Here is a 19,839-nt window from a genome sequence, read left to right as displayed (position 1 = left end):
ATCTCATTCGCATTTGTATGATCCAAAAGCTCTTCACAGATTGCAAGGTGGAGGTCTTTCTGGTCTTGACTCATGAGCTGTGGTATGAACGTGGCAGCAACATGATGCACTCCAAGATGCTGTGACAGGATTTCATGACAGGGTCCAACTGAAATGTTACATTCTTCTGCAATCTCTTGGACAGTTAGTCTCCTACTGGCAGACAAAATTTCATTTACATTGCTGACATGAGTGTCATTGGCAGACACTGGAGGCTGTCCTGAACAAGGGTCACCTTTGACTCCTGTCAAGCCATTTTTAAATCCTATGAACCATTCATTCATAATACCACGTATGACTTAAGCACTCATTACCGTAAGCTTCCTGCATTACTTGGTGTGTCCCTGTACGCATTTTCTGGAGTTTTGTGCAAAATTTTATGCAGGCGCATTGCTCCTTTAACTCTGCCATCTTGAAATTTGCATGCTATTTGACACAATGTTCTATTCAATACAACACTGAACAACAATGAACAGACATACAACAATGAAACTTCTGGTATTTACACACTGAGACAGGCCTGTGCAGGGATGCCAACCGCATTTTGCTCCAACATACCATTGGCGCAAAATTACAAATGTTCCGGAATTTCTTGAACAGATCTCATATAGGTATTATCTGTGATTAACATATACATATGACACTGCTTTTAGCCTTATAAGCCTTACATGCAACTAGTAAGCTAACCTTGTATAGTTACAGAATTAATGCATCACAGTCACCTGTCAAACTTCAAAGTGACATACAGATATTAAACACACTTACACATAAATGCACAAGTTAATAATAAAGATTTTCTTACTAGTATCTAAAGGCTTCTCATTATACTGAAGTGCAACAAATGGATTTGTCTAATAACACTCATGGTATTACTGACACAGCTAACAGCAAAACAAGAAAACAAACGTAAAGAATTTGTTTTGGTCTTGTTAAGTCATTTTTACCTTAAATTGTAGGTTATAGGCACACCCAAGAGATTCTCGATACACTGGCACTAACGTAGCTCAGTAAGTGTATTATCTTTAGTTTCCGAAGTGCAATATTGTCCCCACTTTATAAAATAAGTCATTTTTTCCAAATTACAAAGGGTGTTCATTAAGTAATGCAACACATTATATTTCCCAGCTAATTTCGGTTGAAAAAGTTTGGAATTTGTTATGGGACAGTGTGGAATATTCCTGCTTCAGTCCCCTTACTTTCATGAAGTTTTGATAGGTTGTGGTGCTTTACATACCCTTCAAAATGGTGTCTGTAACTGAAGTGCGTTCGAAGCAGTGAGCTGTCAATGAGTTTACTTTGGCGGGAAACCAGAGCATCACAATTATTCATAGGCGCTTGCAGAATGTTTATGGAGACCTGGCAATGAACAAAAACATGGCGAGTTGTTGGGCAAGACATCTGTCATTGTCGCAACAAGGTCACGCAAACCTGTCCTACCTCCTGCATGCTGGGCGACCACACACAGCTTGACGCCCGCAATGTTGGAACGTGCGGACTCTTATTCAAGGTGATCGACAAATCACAAACATCTCACTGCACAACTGTACGTCTTTTTCAGTAGTCCTGACACATCAGTCCACTAGTTGGGGCACTCAAAGCTTTGTGCCCACCAGGTTCCTCACCTCCTAACAGAAGATCATAAAGAGCAACGAAGGACCATCTGTGCAGAATTGCTCATACGTTACAAGGCCAAACATGACAATTTTTTGTCGTACATTGTCAAGACAAATTCATCAAACAATGTCACAGATGATGAAACATGGGATCATCACATCAAATTTGAAACAAAATGGCAATCCATGGAGTGGTGCCACACCAACTCTGAAGGGAAAGTTCAAAGCTGCACACTCAGCCGGTGAAGTCATATCAACAGTCTTCTGGGACACTAATGGGGTTATTCCATTTGATGTCCTCCCTCACTGTGCACTGGTCAACTCTGAAGCATATTGTAGTACCCTCAGGAAATTGAAAAGAGACTTCCGTGAGTTCATTAAATGTATTTGCAATTGCGAATATGGGCAGCTATCAGCTGTATAATGGAATGGTGACAATGAAAGTTTGTACTGGACTGGGACTCAAACCCGGATTTTCTGCTTATTGCGAATGGTCACCTTACCATTTGGTTATCCAACCAAGACTCATGGCCAGAGCCAAACTTCCACATGTCATCAACCATGTGTCTACAACTTGTACTTGCACATCCATTATATTTATTCCCATACAGAAGAGACATTTTACTTGAAAGTCACTGCCCGGTGTCAGCGGATAAATACAATATTACACTGCCTGTGTTATTCCAAATTACAATGGAAAGTTCCTTCAGACATGCATCATAATTCACAACACAGGCGCTGCAATGCTGTACTTATCTGCTGACGCCAGGCAGGCAACATTCATGTGGGAATATACAGAATGGACTTACAAGGTTGTAGACACATGGTTGACAACATACGGAAGTTTGGGTCTGGCCACGAGTCGTGCTCTGATAGCCAAATGATAAGGAGACTACTCGCGGTACGTGGGAAATCTGGGTTCGAGTCCTAATCTGGCACAAATTTTCACTGTCATCATTCCAATATATAGCTGATGGTTGTTCATATTCCCAACTGCAAATACATTTAATGTATTTTGCAACAGTTGTAGTCACTGTAGTGCCTGTTCCTTCAGGCATTCATGCATGTCTGAGGGAACTTTGCATCATAATTCAGTATAACACACGCACTGCAGTATCATATTGAGCTTGTTCATGTTCATCGCCACAAAAATGCAAACTGGCTTCTCCTTCTCCATGACAATGCAAGATCTCACCCGAGTCTGCATGCTCGAGAACAGCTCACAAAACTTCAATGAGCCAGTCTTCCTCATCCACCCTACAGCCTGGATCTCACACCTTCTGACTTCCATCTGTTTGGTCCAATGAAGGATGCACTTTGTGGGAAGCAGTACACACATAATGCGGAGGTTATTGATGCCGCAAGATGCTGACTTTGACATCGACCAGTAGAGCAGTACCATTTGGGCATACATACCCTCCCAGTAAGGTGGCATAAGACCGTCACATTGAATGGAGATTATGTTCATAAATAAGGTTTTGTAACCACAAGAATGGGGCATATATGTTTTACTGGCATCCTGAATAAAACCAACTGGCTTTCAGAAAAAAAGTGTTGCATTGCTTACTGAACGTCTCTCTTACCTCTTCTTCCACAAATGGAATTCTTAGTTGAAATGCCTCCACTTACGATAGTCCCAATCGTCTCACCACATTGACCCAAATAACAAGATAAATGTAGATAATAACGTCACCAGAAATAAGATTAACACACTGGAGCCTAACGGGTCAGCAATCCAGTTAATACCCAGATCCTGAGGAAACTTGCTACAATTTACAATTTTTCAATAAATTTACTAATCCAATTACCTCTTTAGGCACTATATCAGCTTAACTTTCCATCCTTCCTCTTTACGGACATGTATACATTTAGCACAAATAAATTATACAGAGATCTGTACATATTGTATTGTTTGTATTGTATGTTAACCAGGAACCTACAAACGACGGAGAGGCTCCATCCCTGCCGCAGCTGCAGTGGCTTACAACAACTACTGCAGTCCACTTCACCCCTCCGTTGCGCCACACCAAATCACTCTTTCAGAGTTATTGTGCGGTTCAGCTTCGGTGGACCCCCCCCCCCCCCTCCCCAAGAAACGTCTCACACCAGACGAGTGTAAACCCTATGTTTGCATGGTAGAGTAATGGTGGTGTATGCGTACATGGAGAACTTGTTTGTACAGCAACCGCCGAGATAGTGTAGCTGAGGCGGAATACGGGGAACCAGCCTGCATTTGCCAAGGCAGATGGAAAACCACCTAAAAACCATCCACAGACTGGCCAGCTCACCAGACCTCAACACAAGTCCGCCAGGCGGATTCGTACCGGGGACCAGGCGCTCCTTTCCACTCCAGAAAGTCGAGCGTTAGACCGCTCGGCAATCTGTAGATATTACTCTAAAGATACTGTTTTTCTTCATTTTTATTTTTTCCCCAAAGTGCACAACATTTTCATAAGTTGTAGGGAATGGTAGGCGAAAACACTTGGGAACACAAAGGCCCGTGTTGCATGGCCTACAGTAGTATCTTGTCTCTTTCCTCACTACCTTCCCTGCAGCTTTTTCTTATTCCCAACAGACCTTGCATCTTCTGGCTGGGTTTGTTTTCTTTTCCATTGGTGGCAGTTTCTCAGGAAAATGACGTGCTGTTAGAGTGTTTGCACTTGCAACTCTAGATGCTGAATGTGTGTCTTTATTTAGTTCCGCTCCTCCTTTTGAACCAATTGCTTTGCTAATTTACAGATAAAATCTGCTAATACACACTTTTTTGATATTTTGATATTGTGAATAACGTTGGCATTCACAGCTGCACTCATAAAAATATGGAAGAAAATCTTTTTCCACCATTTTACGGTCTTTCGCTGGAAGGGATAGTAACTCAGCAGCTGTTCTCCTCTGTCAACACCTGTTTTAGGCAAGCTGTTCTGTAGTACAATGTCTGGGTTTACTACCTCAACATTTTCACTCCTGGATTTTACACTGACATGCAAAGCAGTCATCTTATGCTGTGTTGGCAACACATGTATATCACGTTTGTCTTTCCATTTCAAGCAGAAAGGTGTTCTTGGCGACGAAATGTCATTTCTCCTTTCTTTAGTTCTTGGTTTATTAGGTCTCTAGGCAAAGCAATCCTGTTCATCACAGTTCCAACTCCCAATGTATTTATTTCCCATAGTTCTTCAAGGACTGCAGGACTTGTACAAAATCTGTCCATGTATACCACATGTCCTTTTCCCAAGTAAAAGGAACATAGCCTCAGCAGCAGGGATTTGACAGAATTGTCAACACTTCCTTTTCCTTCAGTGTAAACTTCAGCACTGTGCATGTAACCTGTTTGAGCATCACTTACAATGTACAGTTTTATATCATATTTCTCTGGTTTGTCTTGCATATGAACACGGAATCCCATTCTTCCTCGAAAAGGACATACTGCTTCATTCACAGTCAGATTTCATGATAGGTAAAAGACTTTTCTGCATATTTCTGTGAAAAGTCCCAAGCAGGTCTTATTTTATGCAGAGGGTCATGGACTGGTTCTTGTTGAGGTATCCATAGCACATTATTGTCCACATGCAGCATACTGAATATGGCAAAAACTCTGTCTCATGACATTAGCTGAGAAGCAAATTATGAAGCAAGCACATGGTCTTGAGACCAATAATCCGTAAGTTTAGGTTTCTTTGCAACACACACATGCAAAACGACTGCAAAAAAATTGGTATCCTTCATGTATCCTCACTGCCCTCCATTTCCTCCATCAAGATTTTGGTTTGATTTTGTTCTGACGGCAAAGTTCAGAAATAGTATCAGTAGCATGTATATTTGTCTCTGACTTTACTTTTAGAAACATGCACTGATCAAAAGATTGCAACAAACAGTCTAGTTCTGTTGCTAATGAACCGACCGGAACCTGAATTCCGCTTGTTTCTTCGAACAGAGGTAATTCAGGTAGTGCATCAAAATAACACCATTCATTATCAAGGGCAGGCTGTTGACCTGATGACAAACCTGACCAATAGAAACTTGTGCATTAGCTTCTTCGTACTCACTACCATCATTTCTATCAGCAGTACAGGTTTTGCTCTCCAGCTCACATGAATCTTCGTCATCTTTTCAAAAAAGTTCTAATCCATTGTTCAAGAGTTCTTCAATCTCTAAATTCGAGAAGTGATTTCTGTTAGCCATATTCATATTCACTATTTATATGTTTTGACACATGGGAAGGATGCACACAATAGCACAACACGGCAGCCGACATAGAACAAAACAACCTTCAACAATATTTCAAGCACGTGCACAGTTCATGTAACACTGGAACCATTCAAGGCAGACTGGCGCACGCTAGCCATCAACAATGCACTTACAACAACTAAAACAATTAGTCTTGCCACTTACAAACATAAAACATGGGTTTAAATCACAAATAAAGAAGTCGAAAGTGAAGAACATGGAACATACGACCATCTGATTTTATGGTTAAAACATGGTGAACATATTTAGTAGGTCCATCAGCTTCAATGTGTTAAATCATCCTTTATTCAGTACCTTGTCATAGTAGAGAAATTGCTGCCAGTGGTCTTATTTTGTATAAGCCAAATTTATACACCATTGCCATTCATATTTGTTGGATCCAAATATTTTCATTTTGGGACACAAAACAAATGCGAAACATTTCTTGGCCTGGGGACAAAGGTCACAGCAAAATATCTTATTTTAAATGGTTCTACATTCACAGAGTTGCATAAAAGATTGAATTGTTGTTTGTTGATGAAGGTGTTGTGGGGCGGCGGGTGGAATAATAGAATAAATGTTTTGTATTTATGCTGTTTGCCGTTCTCAACACTGGCTCTCTAACTACAATATTGGCAACCAGAAAGTGATTAGCAAAACGTGAAGCCTGTAATTAGAATTCCTAGTGCCCACTTCATCTGAGAAATACATTTATAGCTACAGCTTATAGCTCTGAGGAATTAGGAGATTGTCTGGGATTCATAATCAAAAACCATTCTCTCTAAAATGTTCACTATATTCTGAAAGTCACAGGCCAAAAAGAATCCACACAATCCAACTACCAGAGCAGTTCAGAGTCTAATGCGCTGATGCCACTATAACTGTTCAAATTAAATGTTTAAGTAAATGCTCGCCATAATTTGATGATAATGTTCATCAAACGCCACGCTAAATAATGGTAGAATGTCTGTCCTGCGGCGGAACGTGAAAATACGGCATATGCAAACTAAAGATAGATCATTAACGTCATCCCAAAATTAACACTTCACTCGAAAACTGTTTATATCAACGATACCGACGCAACGCGACTTCTGGCACAGGTGGTGCGCTAATCAGCGTCTGGAGAGAACTGTCCTCTTTCAAGCGCAGTGTTCTTACATATAAAGCCGCGGTGCGGACGGCTAAGGGAACGCCTGATCAAATCTGCTCTCCCGACTAGCCGCTGGGCTAGTAATGCACCACTTTAAGTTATCGAATAAATCACACAAGTAAGTAATCAAAATAAAAGTCTGACGTGGCTAAGTCAAGTATTTTGGGCGAGAGAATTAATTTAATTACACTACACGCAGTAGACGAGCTCTGAACTTGCTCTTTGGAGATACACTATAGCTATAGTTTTATAGTTATTCTGTTGAAACTTCTCACATTTTTATGATTATAGCGGATCTCCCTTCTACTTAAATTTAAACATCCTAGCTTTATTTATTTGCGTACTTAATCTATCTTGCTTCCTTAATTTCTAATACAAAAACCAGAAAATCATGAATTTCAACTAAAATTTTAATTTTTGAGATCCAGAATACTGTTTCTACTAAATTATTATTCAAAAGGAATATAAATATAAATTTTTAAGTTTCTGGCTCTTTTCTGTTGCGCCAATGATTTTTACGGAAAAACATCCAAATTTCGAAAATGGTTAAAGTTATTGAACTGATATCCAACACATATTGATTTTGTATTACTCCTGACATGCTAGAAACGTTTCAGGTTATTTACTTCATTTTGAAGTATTGCGCAATATTTATGACGTCAGAGCTAGTTACAGCGGACTAGGCTGGCACACAATGGAAAGACTGATGTGAATTTTATAAGGCGTGAGTATGCTGCTTCCCTACAGTGTGTATTGTATGGATATTCCTCAATTTTTCATGCAAATAAGCTAACTGAACTGCTAAAGGGATTCTTGGTTTACTGGTACTAGAGGCTATCACGATTTCCTCAAAGTTCCATGAGATGATCTCAGAACAGTAGTAGAACTTAGCATTCTGCCATGAAGGTATATCCACCTTTCATCAGTACCAGACACTGGGTTAAAACACAAGAAGTATTATCTAGCTGGCTGCAATCTAATTCTCAGTTCCTTTACCAAAAAGGAGGAATAACGATAGCTATTTGCAGAGATTCAGCTAGTTATGGATGACCTAGTTCGAACCTTCACTAACCCAACACCATGTGTGTGTATCCTTTAGTGACAACATCCATACTTGTGCTCCATGAGAGTGGTGTCAGCTGTGGTGTCCACCCACATGCCTTTTGCTGAATTTTTTCCACCTAAACAATGATTTCACCTGATAACAAACTTGTTACACTGGTTTATCCTGGAGGTACCAGTTCTTTACATCACACCATTTCATCAACCACTGCACCTATCATAATTCACCTGTAAATGATTATGTGCACTTGCATCAAAGAAAGGAATAATTTTAGTCGAAAGGAAACAAGGCTGTAATTTCACAACAGAAGGCTCTCAAGTTAGTGCATTCATTGTGCCTCTCCCCCAACCCCAAAAGGAAAACTGATACACTCTTATTGCTAGCAAATGGGTAACCTGTGTACAAGAGTGTTATGGTACTATATAAGATAATACTTTCTGAAATAGAGCACTGTGGAAACAAACTGAAACCAGAAACACAAAGCAGTCAAAATGAAAAGTACAGTTGTAAAAGAAGTTGATATTAGACATGGAAAAAAAGCTAAAAGATTATGTGAGAAATGAAGAAGGATGGGAATGAATGGTGGTGAACTTTACTTAAATGTGGGATGCTGAGACAATGATATCCATATAATGAAAGTATAATATAAAATTGATTGTTTTTGTTGTTATTATATAACAGAAAGTGTACCAACAGAAAAAACACAATTATAAATAGTTACCAAAAGCTCATGTCCAAATATAACTTAATAATAAAACACAAAAATTTTTAACCGACTCATTTCATTATAATACTTACGCTAGATCCCAGCACAGCCATACAGTTGAAAAATGACCCCAGCCCAGTTTCCGAACAACGTGATATCGTACATGAAACAGGTCACCAATCTTCACAGGATGATAACCTCCTGCAAATTTAAGATCAAATTATTAATAAATGATTTCAGAACAGTTCAGAAGTTTTGGGAGAATGGTGGTGGAGGGGGGAAGAGGGGGAGATTTACACTACAGTTGGTTTCATATGACAAATAATGCTGCAGCACTCATCTTACACACAACATGCTTGCAAATGCAACAAAGTTGACTGAGGTAGTTGCAGCAGCTGAGAAGTGGTTATTAAACTTGCACCAGGAAAGCTGTGTAATATTTTCAAGTAAACTAATTCCTATTTCCTGATATACTTCTTATTACAGTTGCCAGTAATGTAGGACACATCTTTTTCTGATACCTACATCTACATACATACTCCGCAACCCACCATACGGTGCGCGGCGGAGGGTACCTCATACCATAACTAGCATCTTCTCTCCCTGTTCCACTCCCAAACAGAATGAGGGAAAAATGACTGCCTATATGCCTCTGTACGAGCCCTAATCTCTCTTATCTTATCTTTGTGGTCTTTCTGCTAAATGTAAGTTGGCGGCAGTAAATTTGTACTGCAGTCAGCCTCAAATGCTGGTTCTCTAAATTTCCTCAGTATCAATTCATGAAAAGAATGACTCCTTTCCTCCAGAGACTCCCACCCGAGTTCCTGAAGCATTTCCGTAACACTCACGTGATGATCAAACCTACCAGTAACAGATCTAGCAGCCCGCCTCTGAATTGCTTCTATGTCCTCCCTCAATCCGACCTGATAGGGATCCCAAACGCTCAAGCAGTACTCAAGAATAGGTTGTATTAGTGTTTTATAAGCAGTCTCCTTTACAGATGAACCACATCATCCCAAAATTCTACCAACGAACCGAAGACGATTATTCACCTTCCCCATAACTGCCATTACATGCTTGTCCCACTTCATATCGCTCTGCAATGTTACACCCAAATATTTAATCGACATGACTGTGTCAAGCGCTACACTACTAATGGAGTATTCAAACATTACAGGATTCCTATTCATCTGCAATAATTTACATTTATCTATAAATATAGTTGGCTGCCATTCTTTACACCAATCAGAAATCCTGTCCAAGTCATCTTGTATCCTGCTACAGTCACTCAACGACGACACCTTCCATACACCATAGCATCATCAGCAAACAGCCGCACATAGCTATCCACCCTCTCCAAAAGATCATTTATGTAGATAGAAAACAACAGCGGACCTACCACACTTCCCTGTGGCACTCCAGATGATACGCTCACCTCCAACGAACACTCACCATCGAGGACAACGTACTGGGTTCTACTACTTAAGCAGTCTTCGAGCCACTCACATACTTGGGAACCGATCACATATGCTCGTACCTTAGTTAGGAGTCTGCAGTGGGGCACCGAATCAAACGATTTCTGGAAGTCAAGGAATATGGCATCCGTCTGATACCCTTCATCCATGATTCGAAAGATATCATGTGAAAAAAGGGCGAGTTGCGTTTCGCAGGAGCGATGCTTTCTAAACCCGTGCTGATGCATGGACAGCAAATTCTCTGCATCAAGGAAATTCATTATATTCGAACTGAAAATATGTTCGAGAATCCTGCAACAAACCGATGTTAAGGATATTGGTCTGTAATTTTGAGGATCCATCCTTCTACCCTTCTTATATACAGGCGTCACCTGCGCTTTTTTCCGGTCACTCGGGACTTTACGTTGGGCAAGAGATTCGCGATAAATGCAAGCTAAGTAAGGAGCCAATGCAGTAGAGTACTCTCTGTAAAACCGAATTGGAATCCCATCAGGACCTGGCGATTTATTTATTTTCAACCCATTCAGCTGCTTCACAACCCCAGGGATGTCTATCACAATGTCTTCCATACGGGAATCTGTACGAGACTCAAACGGTGGTATGTTTGCACGATCCTCCTGCATGAAAGGTTTCTCAAATGCTAAATTTAAAATTTCAGCTTTCATCTTGCTGTCTTCCGTTACCAGGCCAGACTGATCAGTGAGTGACTGGATGGAAGCCTTCGACCTGCTTACCGATTTTATGCAAGACCAGAATTTCCTTGGGTTTTCAGCAAGATCTTTTGCTAAGATATGACAGTGGTAGTGGTTGAATGCTTCACGCATCGCTCTTTTTACAGCAGCACGAATCTCTACTAACTTTTGCCTGTCCTCACTTTCCCGATCTTTCTTGTACCACGAGTGCAACTGCCTTTGCTTCCTGAGCATTCTCCAAATTGCACTGTTAAACCACGGTGGGTCTTTTCCATCCGTAACCCACTTTTTCGGCACATACTTGTCCAATGCGTGTTTTACAATGTGTTTAAAATTTGCCCATAATTCTACCACGTCCATCGTACCGGAAGTAAATGAATTCGATTCATTTACTAAGTGGGATACTAACAACTGCTTATCTGCTCTTTCTAGTAAGAATACTCTCCTAGCCTTCTTGATCGACTTTTTAGCTTTTGTAACCATAGTCGTAATGACAACATCATGATCACTAATCCCTGTCTCAACACTGACACCGTCGATGAGGTCTGGTCTGTTCGTGGCTACCAGTTCTAAAATATTTCCATTACGGGTTGGCTGTCGATTTAGCTGCTCAAGACAGTTTTCGGATAATGTGTTCAAAAGTAGTTCACATGATGGCTTGTCTGTACCACCTGTAATGAACCCATAGACATCCCAGTCTATACTAGGTAGGTTGAAGTCACCTCCGACTAATATAGCATGATATAGCATGATCCGGGTACTTCTGCGATACAGAATGTAGACTCCCTTTGAATCATTCTAGAACTGTCACGGTGGAACCTGGTGGCCGGTAATAACACCCCACAATTAACTTTATTTCCCCTAGCACTGTTAAACGTGTCCAGATAACTTCACAATCTCACTCTACTTCGATCTCAGCAGACACAACATTTTTATCAACTGGAATGAAGACATAGTATGAAGGCTTTCACGACCAGAAGATATGCAATGAAGACACCCCCTCCTACGGTGTCTAATCTGTCTTTCCAATACACGTTCCAACCCTCACTAAATATTTCAGAACTTCCTATCTCAGGGTTCAGCCAGGTCTCAGGCCCGAGAATAATTTGCGCGCCACACACTTCCTGGAGGGCAGTAAATTCAGGAACTTTATCCCGAACACTCTGAAAATTTACCGCTAATATCTTGATAGCTGAAGTGTCTTTACACTGAGAGCGTCCTGATTTCCCTGCCTGCACATTGACTGGTGAGTGTTCATCAGAACACCTCGCACTACAGCCTAGCCTAAAAAAAACCCATGTGCACGCCACAAGTACTCTGCTACCCGAGTAGCCACTTCCTTTGTGTAGTGCACCCCTGACCTATCTTGGGGCGTCCTACAATTCCCCACCCAATAGTGCAAGTCTAGAAATCTGCAGCCAAGACCGTCACAGAGTCGACGAAGCCTCTGGTTGAGACACTACACTCGGCTCCAAACCAAAGGACCCCAATCCACTCTGGGATCCTTGTTTCATTTTTGAACAGTACACAACCACACCATTAGTTGTCTTCTTCGTGTTCTGTTGGCACATCCAACATTAATGCTTCCAGCATCTCATGAGAAGAACAGCTGTCAAAAAACTGTACAGAAAAGAAACTCTCAACAGTACTAGACAAACAACATTTTGTCTTCTATGTAAGAGACTTCAGACATATCATCCCATTCTAAGACCATTGTCTAATGGCATAGTGTCAGAAGAGTGTACACATTCCAAATGCCCTGCAGAGAGAGCTTTGCTGCAGTACTGGTGACAGGTGCATCACAGAGCACATTTGAAATGGCAAGGCAACTGGAAATTTACTCCAAAGTTGAAGTACATGGGACAGTGCAAATTTATGTGATGGATGAAACAAGAAAATGTCAGAAAAGGGGTGAAGGTAGTATTTCCCAAATAAATAAGAAGCAAAGAGCTGAGGGAGATCCATATGAGAACAATAAGGAAGTTACTGTACCTCAAAAACAACCTCCACCTGATGAGGTAAGTGTCTATGATAACTTAAAAGCCTTAGGACTAAGGCTTTTTTGAAGAACTTCGCTTGATTATGATTTTTCTGTGGTGTTTTAAGCTAACCTATGTTTAGATTATGCAGACCACGTTAGGTTATGTTTGACTTGGTTCCTGGACTATATTAGACCTACTAACTGTGCAGAGAAGCAAACAAACAGGTTATTCCTGGCAGTTACAAATTATTTAATGCCTCTAATTCCCCTGTTTGTTTGTTGTAGGTTGCATGCCGGTGCCGCTATCAATGTACACACATTGCGTTGGAACACAAATTAAACATATTCAATCAGTTCTACGAACTTGGTGATAATGTTAAGTAAAACTCTTATTTGATGGAAACCTAAGTGTATGCAATGTTAGAAGAAGGCGTCATGGTTCTTACGAAGAACATGAGGAGAGTCACAGACAGGCTAGTGTTTTTTATACAGTTCCTGATTATGAAGGCGGAGTTTGCAAAAAAGAAAAAAAAAAAACTTTCTGGAAATACACAAAATTACCAGGCGAAAAGTGGAAACCTTGGTAAAAGCAAAAAAGAGTTATGATGTTACCTACATTGAACATAGGGGAAATAAAAACAAAGAAAGGAAATATACAGCTCCTGATGTAAAATGCATCAAAAGTTTCCCCAAGGACGAGAGCCATTATACAAGGGCTAAAAGCTCCCTTCTACTTTTAAGCCAAGATTTAAATTACAGCAGAATGTATCATGTTTTTGTTATGTGTTATCCAAGCACAGACATTAGATATTTGTACTACAAAAATGTATTGAATGAACACTTTCCCAAACTGAGATTTCACCACCCAAGGAAATACTTGTAACACATGTGATCTGCTTCAAAGTAAAATGTTGAATGACTCAGCCAACAAAGCTGTACATCGTACTTCACTAGAATCATCATAGACAGGCTGAAAAAGCTAGAGATGAGATGAAGTGTGATCATGTATATTATACCTCTCCTAGAAGTGATAAATGCACAGTATCCATAGATTTACAACAGGTTTTCTCTTTGCCAACATAGTCACACTGCCAAATTATTATTTATGTCAACTTTCTTGTTACAATTTGGCATTGCATATGGCAGATAATAATAAAGGTTTTACATTTCTTTGGCACGAGAGCATGAGTGGCAGGGGAGGCAAAAAAATAGCAAGCTGTGTGTTAACGGGGATTAAAAGTAAAATTATCCAGAAAAAAAAGTTAATAGTGTGGTCTGACAACAGCTGCAGCCGAAACAAAAATCAAATGGTATTGTTCCTATGGATATACTTGGTCTGTAATGATTTCTTTGACGAAGTTCACCACAAGTATGTCATCTCTGGACAATGATACTTAACCTGCAACCGAGACTTTGTTCTAATTGAAAAAAGAAAAATAGTAGCAAAATTTGAAGTTCCTTTATATTTCGTGAGAGTTTTGTGTAATGCCAATAGCAAAACTCCTTTTCTGACCACTATAATGAATGACGGCGATTTTTATGACTTCTCCAAAGTAGCTAAATAACACCCCATCACAAAAAAATAGAAATTTCCAAGGCTGTTTGGCTCAAAGTTTCCACAACCAACCCACGAAAAGTTTTTACAAAAAAAACATTAAATGAAGTTGAAACGTGGACACAAATGAATGTATTCAAAAAAGGTGTGAGGATGGAAACCATAAAAGGCTTAGATCTACCCCAGCTCGAACCAACAGCCAGATTGAATACTGAGAAGAAGGACGACTTAAATAAGATTATACCTTATATCAAAAAAGCAAACAAACTGTTTTACCAAAATCTGACTGAGTAAACACAACAGCTATTTATAGACTGTAACATTGTAATATTTTGTTCACAGAATTGTGATAAATTAATATAAAATGTAACTTTTTAAATTGTGTAAAAAGCATTTATTTTGAAATAAAACTTGTAAGAACACAGTAACGAGTTCGATTTTGTTTTTGTTCTTTAACTAGTTTGTTTCCTAACACAGCACTTCTGTAAGCCTAACTGACTTTTCATAATAATATAGTTATTACAGAAAAACTGTAAACAATAGTTTCCAGATTTTTATAATAGTAAAATAATTATTATTATCCTTCCCACACCCCTTTATTTACAGATACAAGTGGTAGACTTAGCCCAGTTTTTAAGTTAGAGAGGTTGGCACATAGCCCTGTTCTTGTTTTGTTCCATCAACAATTTTTTGTTATTGTTGTTAAATGTTTTACAGTAACTTTTCTCTAAAAATGTTTGCAGATTAACTGTCTTCATTTGTTTAGGCTACAAAACAATAAGGATATCAAAAAGGAATGCTTTCTGGAAGTTTTTTGCGATTTCCTCAAAACAGCAGTTGTGGCACTACCACAGATTTTATGAAAAGTCAACAATTCTTGTGGGCTCAAGTCTAACTTGCATACAGATTCACCATACATTCTGGCAGTACAGTGACAAATGTTGCATCCAGCCGTAGGTGTGGAAAGAGAGAGAGAGGGGGAGGGGGGGGGGGGGGGGGAGAGAGAGAGAGAGAGAGAGAGAGAGAGAGAGAGAGAGAGAGAGAGGGGGGGGGGGGTGTTCGACAAAGGGCTCCATGGGGAGCTTATAAGTGTCCTTACCCTCGTTAAAACAAACGAATGTGGATAAAGTCTCTAAAAATGTTGCACACAGTGAGGGGGAAATTCATAAAATGACACTCATTCACTCACTCCCACCCCACTCGTGTTGAGCCACACACTCACTATTCACATGCCTGAAGACAACTGAGAAAGTTTGACTGGTGCTGTGCCTGCAATTAAAACAGATGTAAAACCACATAAGAGCTAAAAGAACGGCACAGGGAAATGTGACTGGCTGACCACTTACAAAAAACATGGGTGAGCCACTCACCCAAACACATTAAGAACATCTCCCCGCGATTTTAGGAAACAAGTTGGACATATCACAAAACCTCATAACTCTCACTACATTTGTGTGAATGTTGCCTAAAATTGGGAGCAGATCTGTCGGCAAATCTTCTGCCGCCCTCTGGTCAGCCTAATGAAATGTAATGTACAGTGAATGGTATGCCACAAGCACCATACATTGGAACATCCTCTCACTGGAGCAAGAAGCCATGTGTCACAGGGCAGCGGCCTATGCGAAGACAAGTAAAGAGAATCTCATCCCGTCTGAGTGGCTGGAAGGACATACGCCATTGCTGCATTGTAGGCTTTATTAGACCAAGCTTATTGTCTGGCACTTCCAGCCACTCATCTTTTCACTGACGCATGACACTGTACCGCAACAGCGAGACGAGAAGATGCAGGTGGATGGTACACTGAACTAACTAAGGATCAAGACACACCTACTTGGCTGCCACATCTGCCCTATCATTCTACGCAATATCCATGTGCCCTGGCACCCAGCAGAAGGACACCTCCTTGCCTAGCTGCTGTAGATGGAGGAGAGTGTCCTGAATATCTTTAACTACTTTATCTGCTGGATACAAGTGTTGCAGAGAATGAAGGGCACTGAGGGAGTTGCAACAGATGAGGAATTTTGCAGGTATTGTACATCTCATCTGCTTCAGTGCCCCAATAAATAGTGTCTTCCTGTTTAGACCCGTCTGTCAAGACAACTACATAGTTGTGCTGCTCATTTAAAATGTCAGAAAATATCACATAAAAACAGAGACAGAAGTGCAGTCTCTCCTGTACTGCACTGAATCTAAACTTACTCTTGGCCTCTGCAGTAACAAGGGTGGCAGTTAGTTAAAACTCCAGATCCGAGTGTGAACATACCCCACACCAAGGGACTACAGGGCACATTTCGCAAGGATCCCAAATAGCCTTGCTGCCAATGGACAATTCGTAAAGAGGTGTTTCATAGCTGGATGAGCAATAGAACTGTGTGCTGAGGAAGTGAGAGTAGTGAGGAGCTGACAGGCTTGATGCACCATGAGACGTTGCCACCAGATGGTGAGGGTTCACCAACCTCAGCACAAACATTGGGTATGGGGCTGGTCCTGTTGGTGCATGTGGACACCGTGATCCCCTGAAGGTACACAGCATCAATGATTTCCAGATACAAAGACCTCACTGCTCTGTACATTGTGCACCCATACTCCATCCACAACTGAACAAAAGTCCTATAAAACTGGAGCAGACATGTCCTGTCTACTCCCGAAGACCAGTGGCTATGAGACTTCAAAATGTTCAGTGCCTTCTGGGCCTTTGCCTTCAGGTGTGGTAACCATGAAATCTTGAAGTCTAAAATGTGGCCCAAAAACCACACAGAGTCTTCAAAAGGGAGAACGGTGTCCCATATACGCGATTCAGGTACAGCAAAAATACAACTAAGATGATTAAAATGAACACACACACACACACACACACACACACACACACACACACACACACACACACACTCTTCTCTACAGAAAATGGAAAACCAGTCTTTGCTGCCCCCTTCTCCAGCTTCTTCAATGCAAGTTGCAACTGATGAGTTGCTGTTGCAATACTGGAAGAGGAACAGGAAACAGCAAAATCATCCACAAATAAAGAGCACATTGTACAAGACACCTTACTGCAGATGTGATACTGGTTATGGCCATGCCAAAGATGATAACATTTAAAGCACTGCTCTGGGGAACACCATTCTCTTGCTCAAGACTACTCGACAGCATATCACCAACTCTGTATCGAAAAAAGCGCTTTAATAAAAAGGACCAAATAAAGATGGGAAGATGGCCACAAAAACCCCATTAGTGGACTGCCCTAGAACAAGGTGTCTCAAAGTAGTATCCTATGCCTTGCTGATATCAAAAAATATACCTACACAATGCTGTTTATGTATGAAAGCCTGCTGAATAGCCACTGCTAGCAAGGTCAGATTGTCATTAGTGGATCACAATCTTCTGGATTGACACTGAGACTGACCTAGAAGCTGCCTGGTCTGCAACATCCACACCAGACGATGGTTAACCATTCACTCCAGGCGATGCTCTGGTAACTACTGGGATATGTTCGGCCCTTTCCTGGTTTGAGAAGAGGGTTCAAAATTGCCTCTCTCCACGAGTTAGGGAAGTTGCCTGTCTGTTTGTCATATAGAATGAAAACATTGTAAGAGAATTTCATTGGAAACTAGTCTCAGGTTCTGCAGCAGGCTGCATCAGATTTAGTTGTGACTGGGCGCAGTTTCAAAAGTCGCAGACAGTGCCAAATCCAGCTTCCACATGGAGAATGGGCAGTTATAGGACTCTGAATTGTTAAACCTCAAGTCCAACTCATACCTTTCCATGGTGGCTAGGTGACAACAGAACACTGTATCCTGGCTGGCAATGGCAGTAGTACACACAAAATTCTCTGCCATTGTCTGTGCAGTAACTCCTGGAGTTTTTTGGTGACATCCCAATTGAACAACACTGATACAGGTGACCGACTGCCTTTATCGGAAATCCTCCTAATGGCTTCCTATATTGTAGTACAAGTGTAACAGTTAACAGAATTCAAGAACATTTGCCATGACCTTTTCTTTCTCTTCTTGATGATGCATTAAGCCTTTGCCCTCACTAATCGAAAGACTTCCGAGGTTTCCCATCGCAGAGCTGCATGCCAGGTTTAAATGACTGAATGGCACTCGTCAATCCACCGAGGCACAGGTGGCCTCCTAGGATGATGAATGGACTTTGGGATGGAGAGGGCAGTGGCATGGTGGATTACTCGTGTGATGTGGTCCACCCACTCCTGCATACTGTTGTTGAATTCAAACACAGCCAGCTGAACAAACAGTGTCCAGTTGGCTCTACTGATCACCATCATGCCTATATCCTTTCAGGAAGAGCTCCATCCAATAGTTGACTACGGAGTGGGAAGTGGTAACTGGAATGAAGGTGGTCAGTGGCTTCCCACTGAAGAGAGTCCGCAAGGGCTGGAGAGCAGAAAGAGAGGTCAATGACCACGAATGATGCAGTAACAGCACATAAATGAGTGGGAGTGCCCATGTTGAGGCTGCACAGCTCATGAGATGTCAAGAGGCTCTCCAAAATCTGACCCCGAGTGCAAGTAGTGGCCGAACACCACACTGTATGATTGGAATTGAAGTTTCACAATAGGAGAAATGGTCATGGGAGTTGTTCGATAAGACCTTTTACAGCTTCAGAGTCAATTGCATAGAGCAGAGATAAATATAATAAGGAAAGTGTTCCCTGACATACATGGACTTCAAGTGGAACTGCTTGCATGTGAGTAGTTAGGGGCAAGGGCGGAGAAGTGGTGTGCATTCCTGACAAACACTACGACCCCCCCAACTGGCCCTTTCCTCAGTCAGGTCATCTTGCAATAGAGTGTATAGCCCCTTAGGACAGGGACAGCAGACACTTTAAAACATGTTTCCTGTGAACACAAGCAAAGGGGGCATTCCTGTGCCAACAGTTTTAGTTCCTTCATGTGTCCTGAAACCATTAATGTTCCACTGTAGTATGGAAGCCATTTTTAACAGTGAGGTGAGTGGTTGGTTGGTTGGTTGTTTTGGGGATGGAGACCAGACAGCGAGGTCATCGGTCTCATCGAATTAGGGAAGGACGGGGAAGGAAGTCGGCCGTGCCCTTTGAAAGGAACCATCCCGGCATTTGCCTGGAGCGATTTAGGTAAATCACGGAAAACCTAAATCAGGATGGCCGGACGCGGGATTGAATCGTCGTCCTCCCAAATGTGAGTCCAGTGTCTAACCACTGCGCCACCTCGCTCGGTGAGGTGAGTGGAGTGGTGGAGGGGAGGTGGGGGGGGGAGGGGGGGGGGTGCCACTTGAGGGACTCACTGGTTCCCTCAGGCAAATGCCAATCTGGTACCGTGCACCGCGGAATTTGAATCCGCGCC

At 41.3% G+C, this 19,839-nt stretch overlaps 1 protein-coding gene across 3 annotated transcripts in view; it reads right to left on the bottom strand.

The window, feature by feature from the left end:
• Window positions 1-19,839, bottom strand: part of LOC126469739 (SRSF protein kinase 3-like) — a 385,641-nt gene that overhangs the window by 176,488 nt on the left and 189,314 nt on the right. For all 3 annotated transcript variants that reach the window (XM_050096946.1, XM_050096947.1, XM_050096944.1), the window contains one exon: window positions 8,891-8,999. In XM_050096946.1, coding sequence (XP_049952903.1) covers window positions 8,891-8,999 — 109 coding nt within the window. The remainder of the gene's footprint in view (window positions 1-8,890; window positions 9,000-19,839) is intronic.

The sequence above is a fragment of the Schistocerca serialis genome, chromosome 3 (genome assembly GCF_023864345.2).
Source record: "Schistocerca serialis cubense isolate TAMUIC-IGC-003099 chromosome 3, iqSchSeri2.2, whole genome shotgun sequence".
Taxonomy (NCBI): Eukaryota; Metazoa; Arthropoda; class Insecta; order Orthoptera; family Acrididae; genus Schistocerca; species Schistocerca serialis.
The sequence above is the reverse complement of the archived record's forward strand: the minus strand, read 5'-3'. Positions and strand labels throughout refer to the sequence as shown.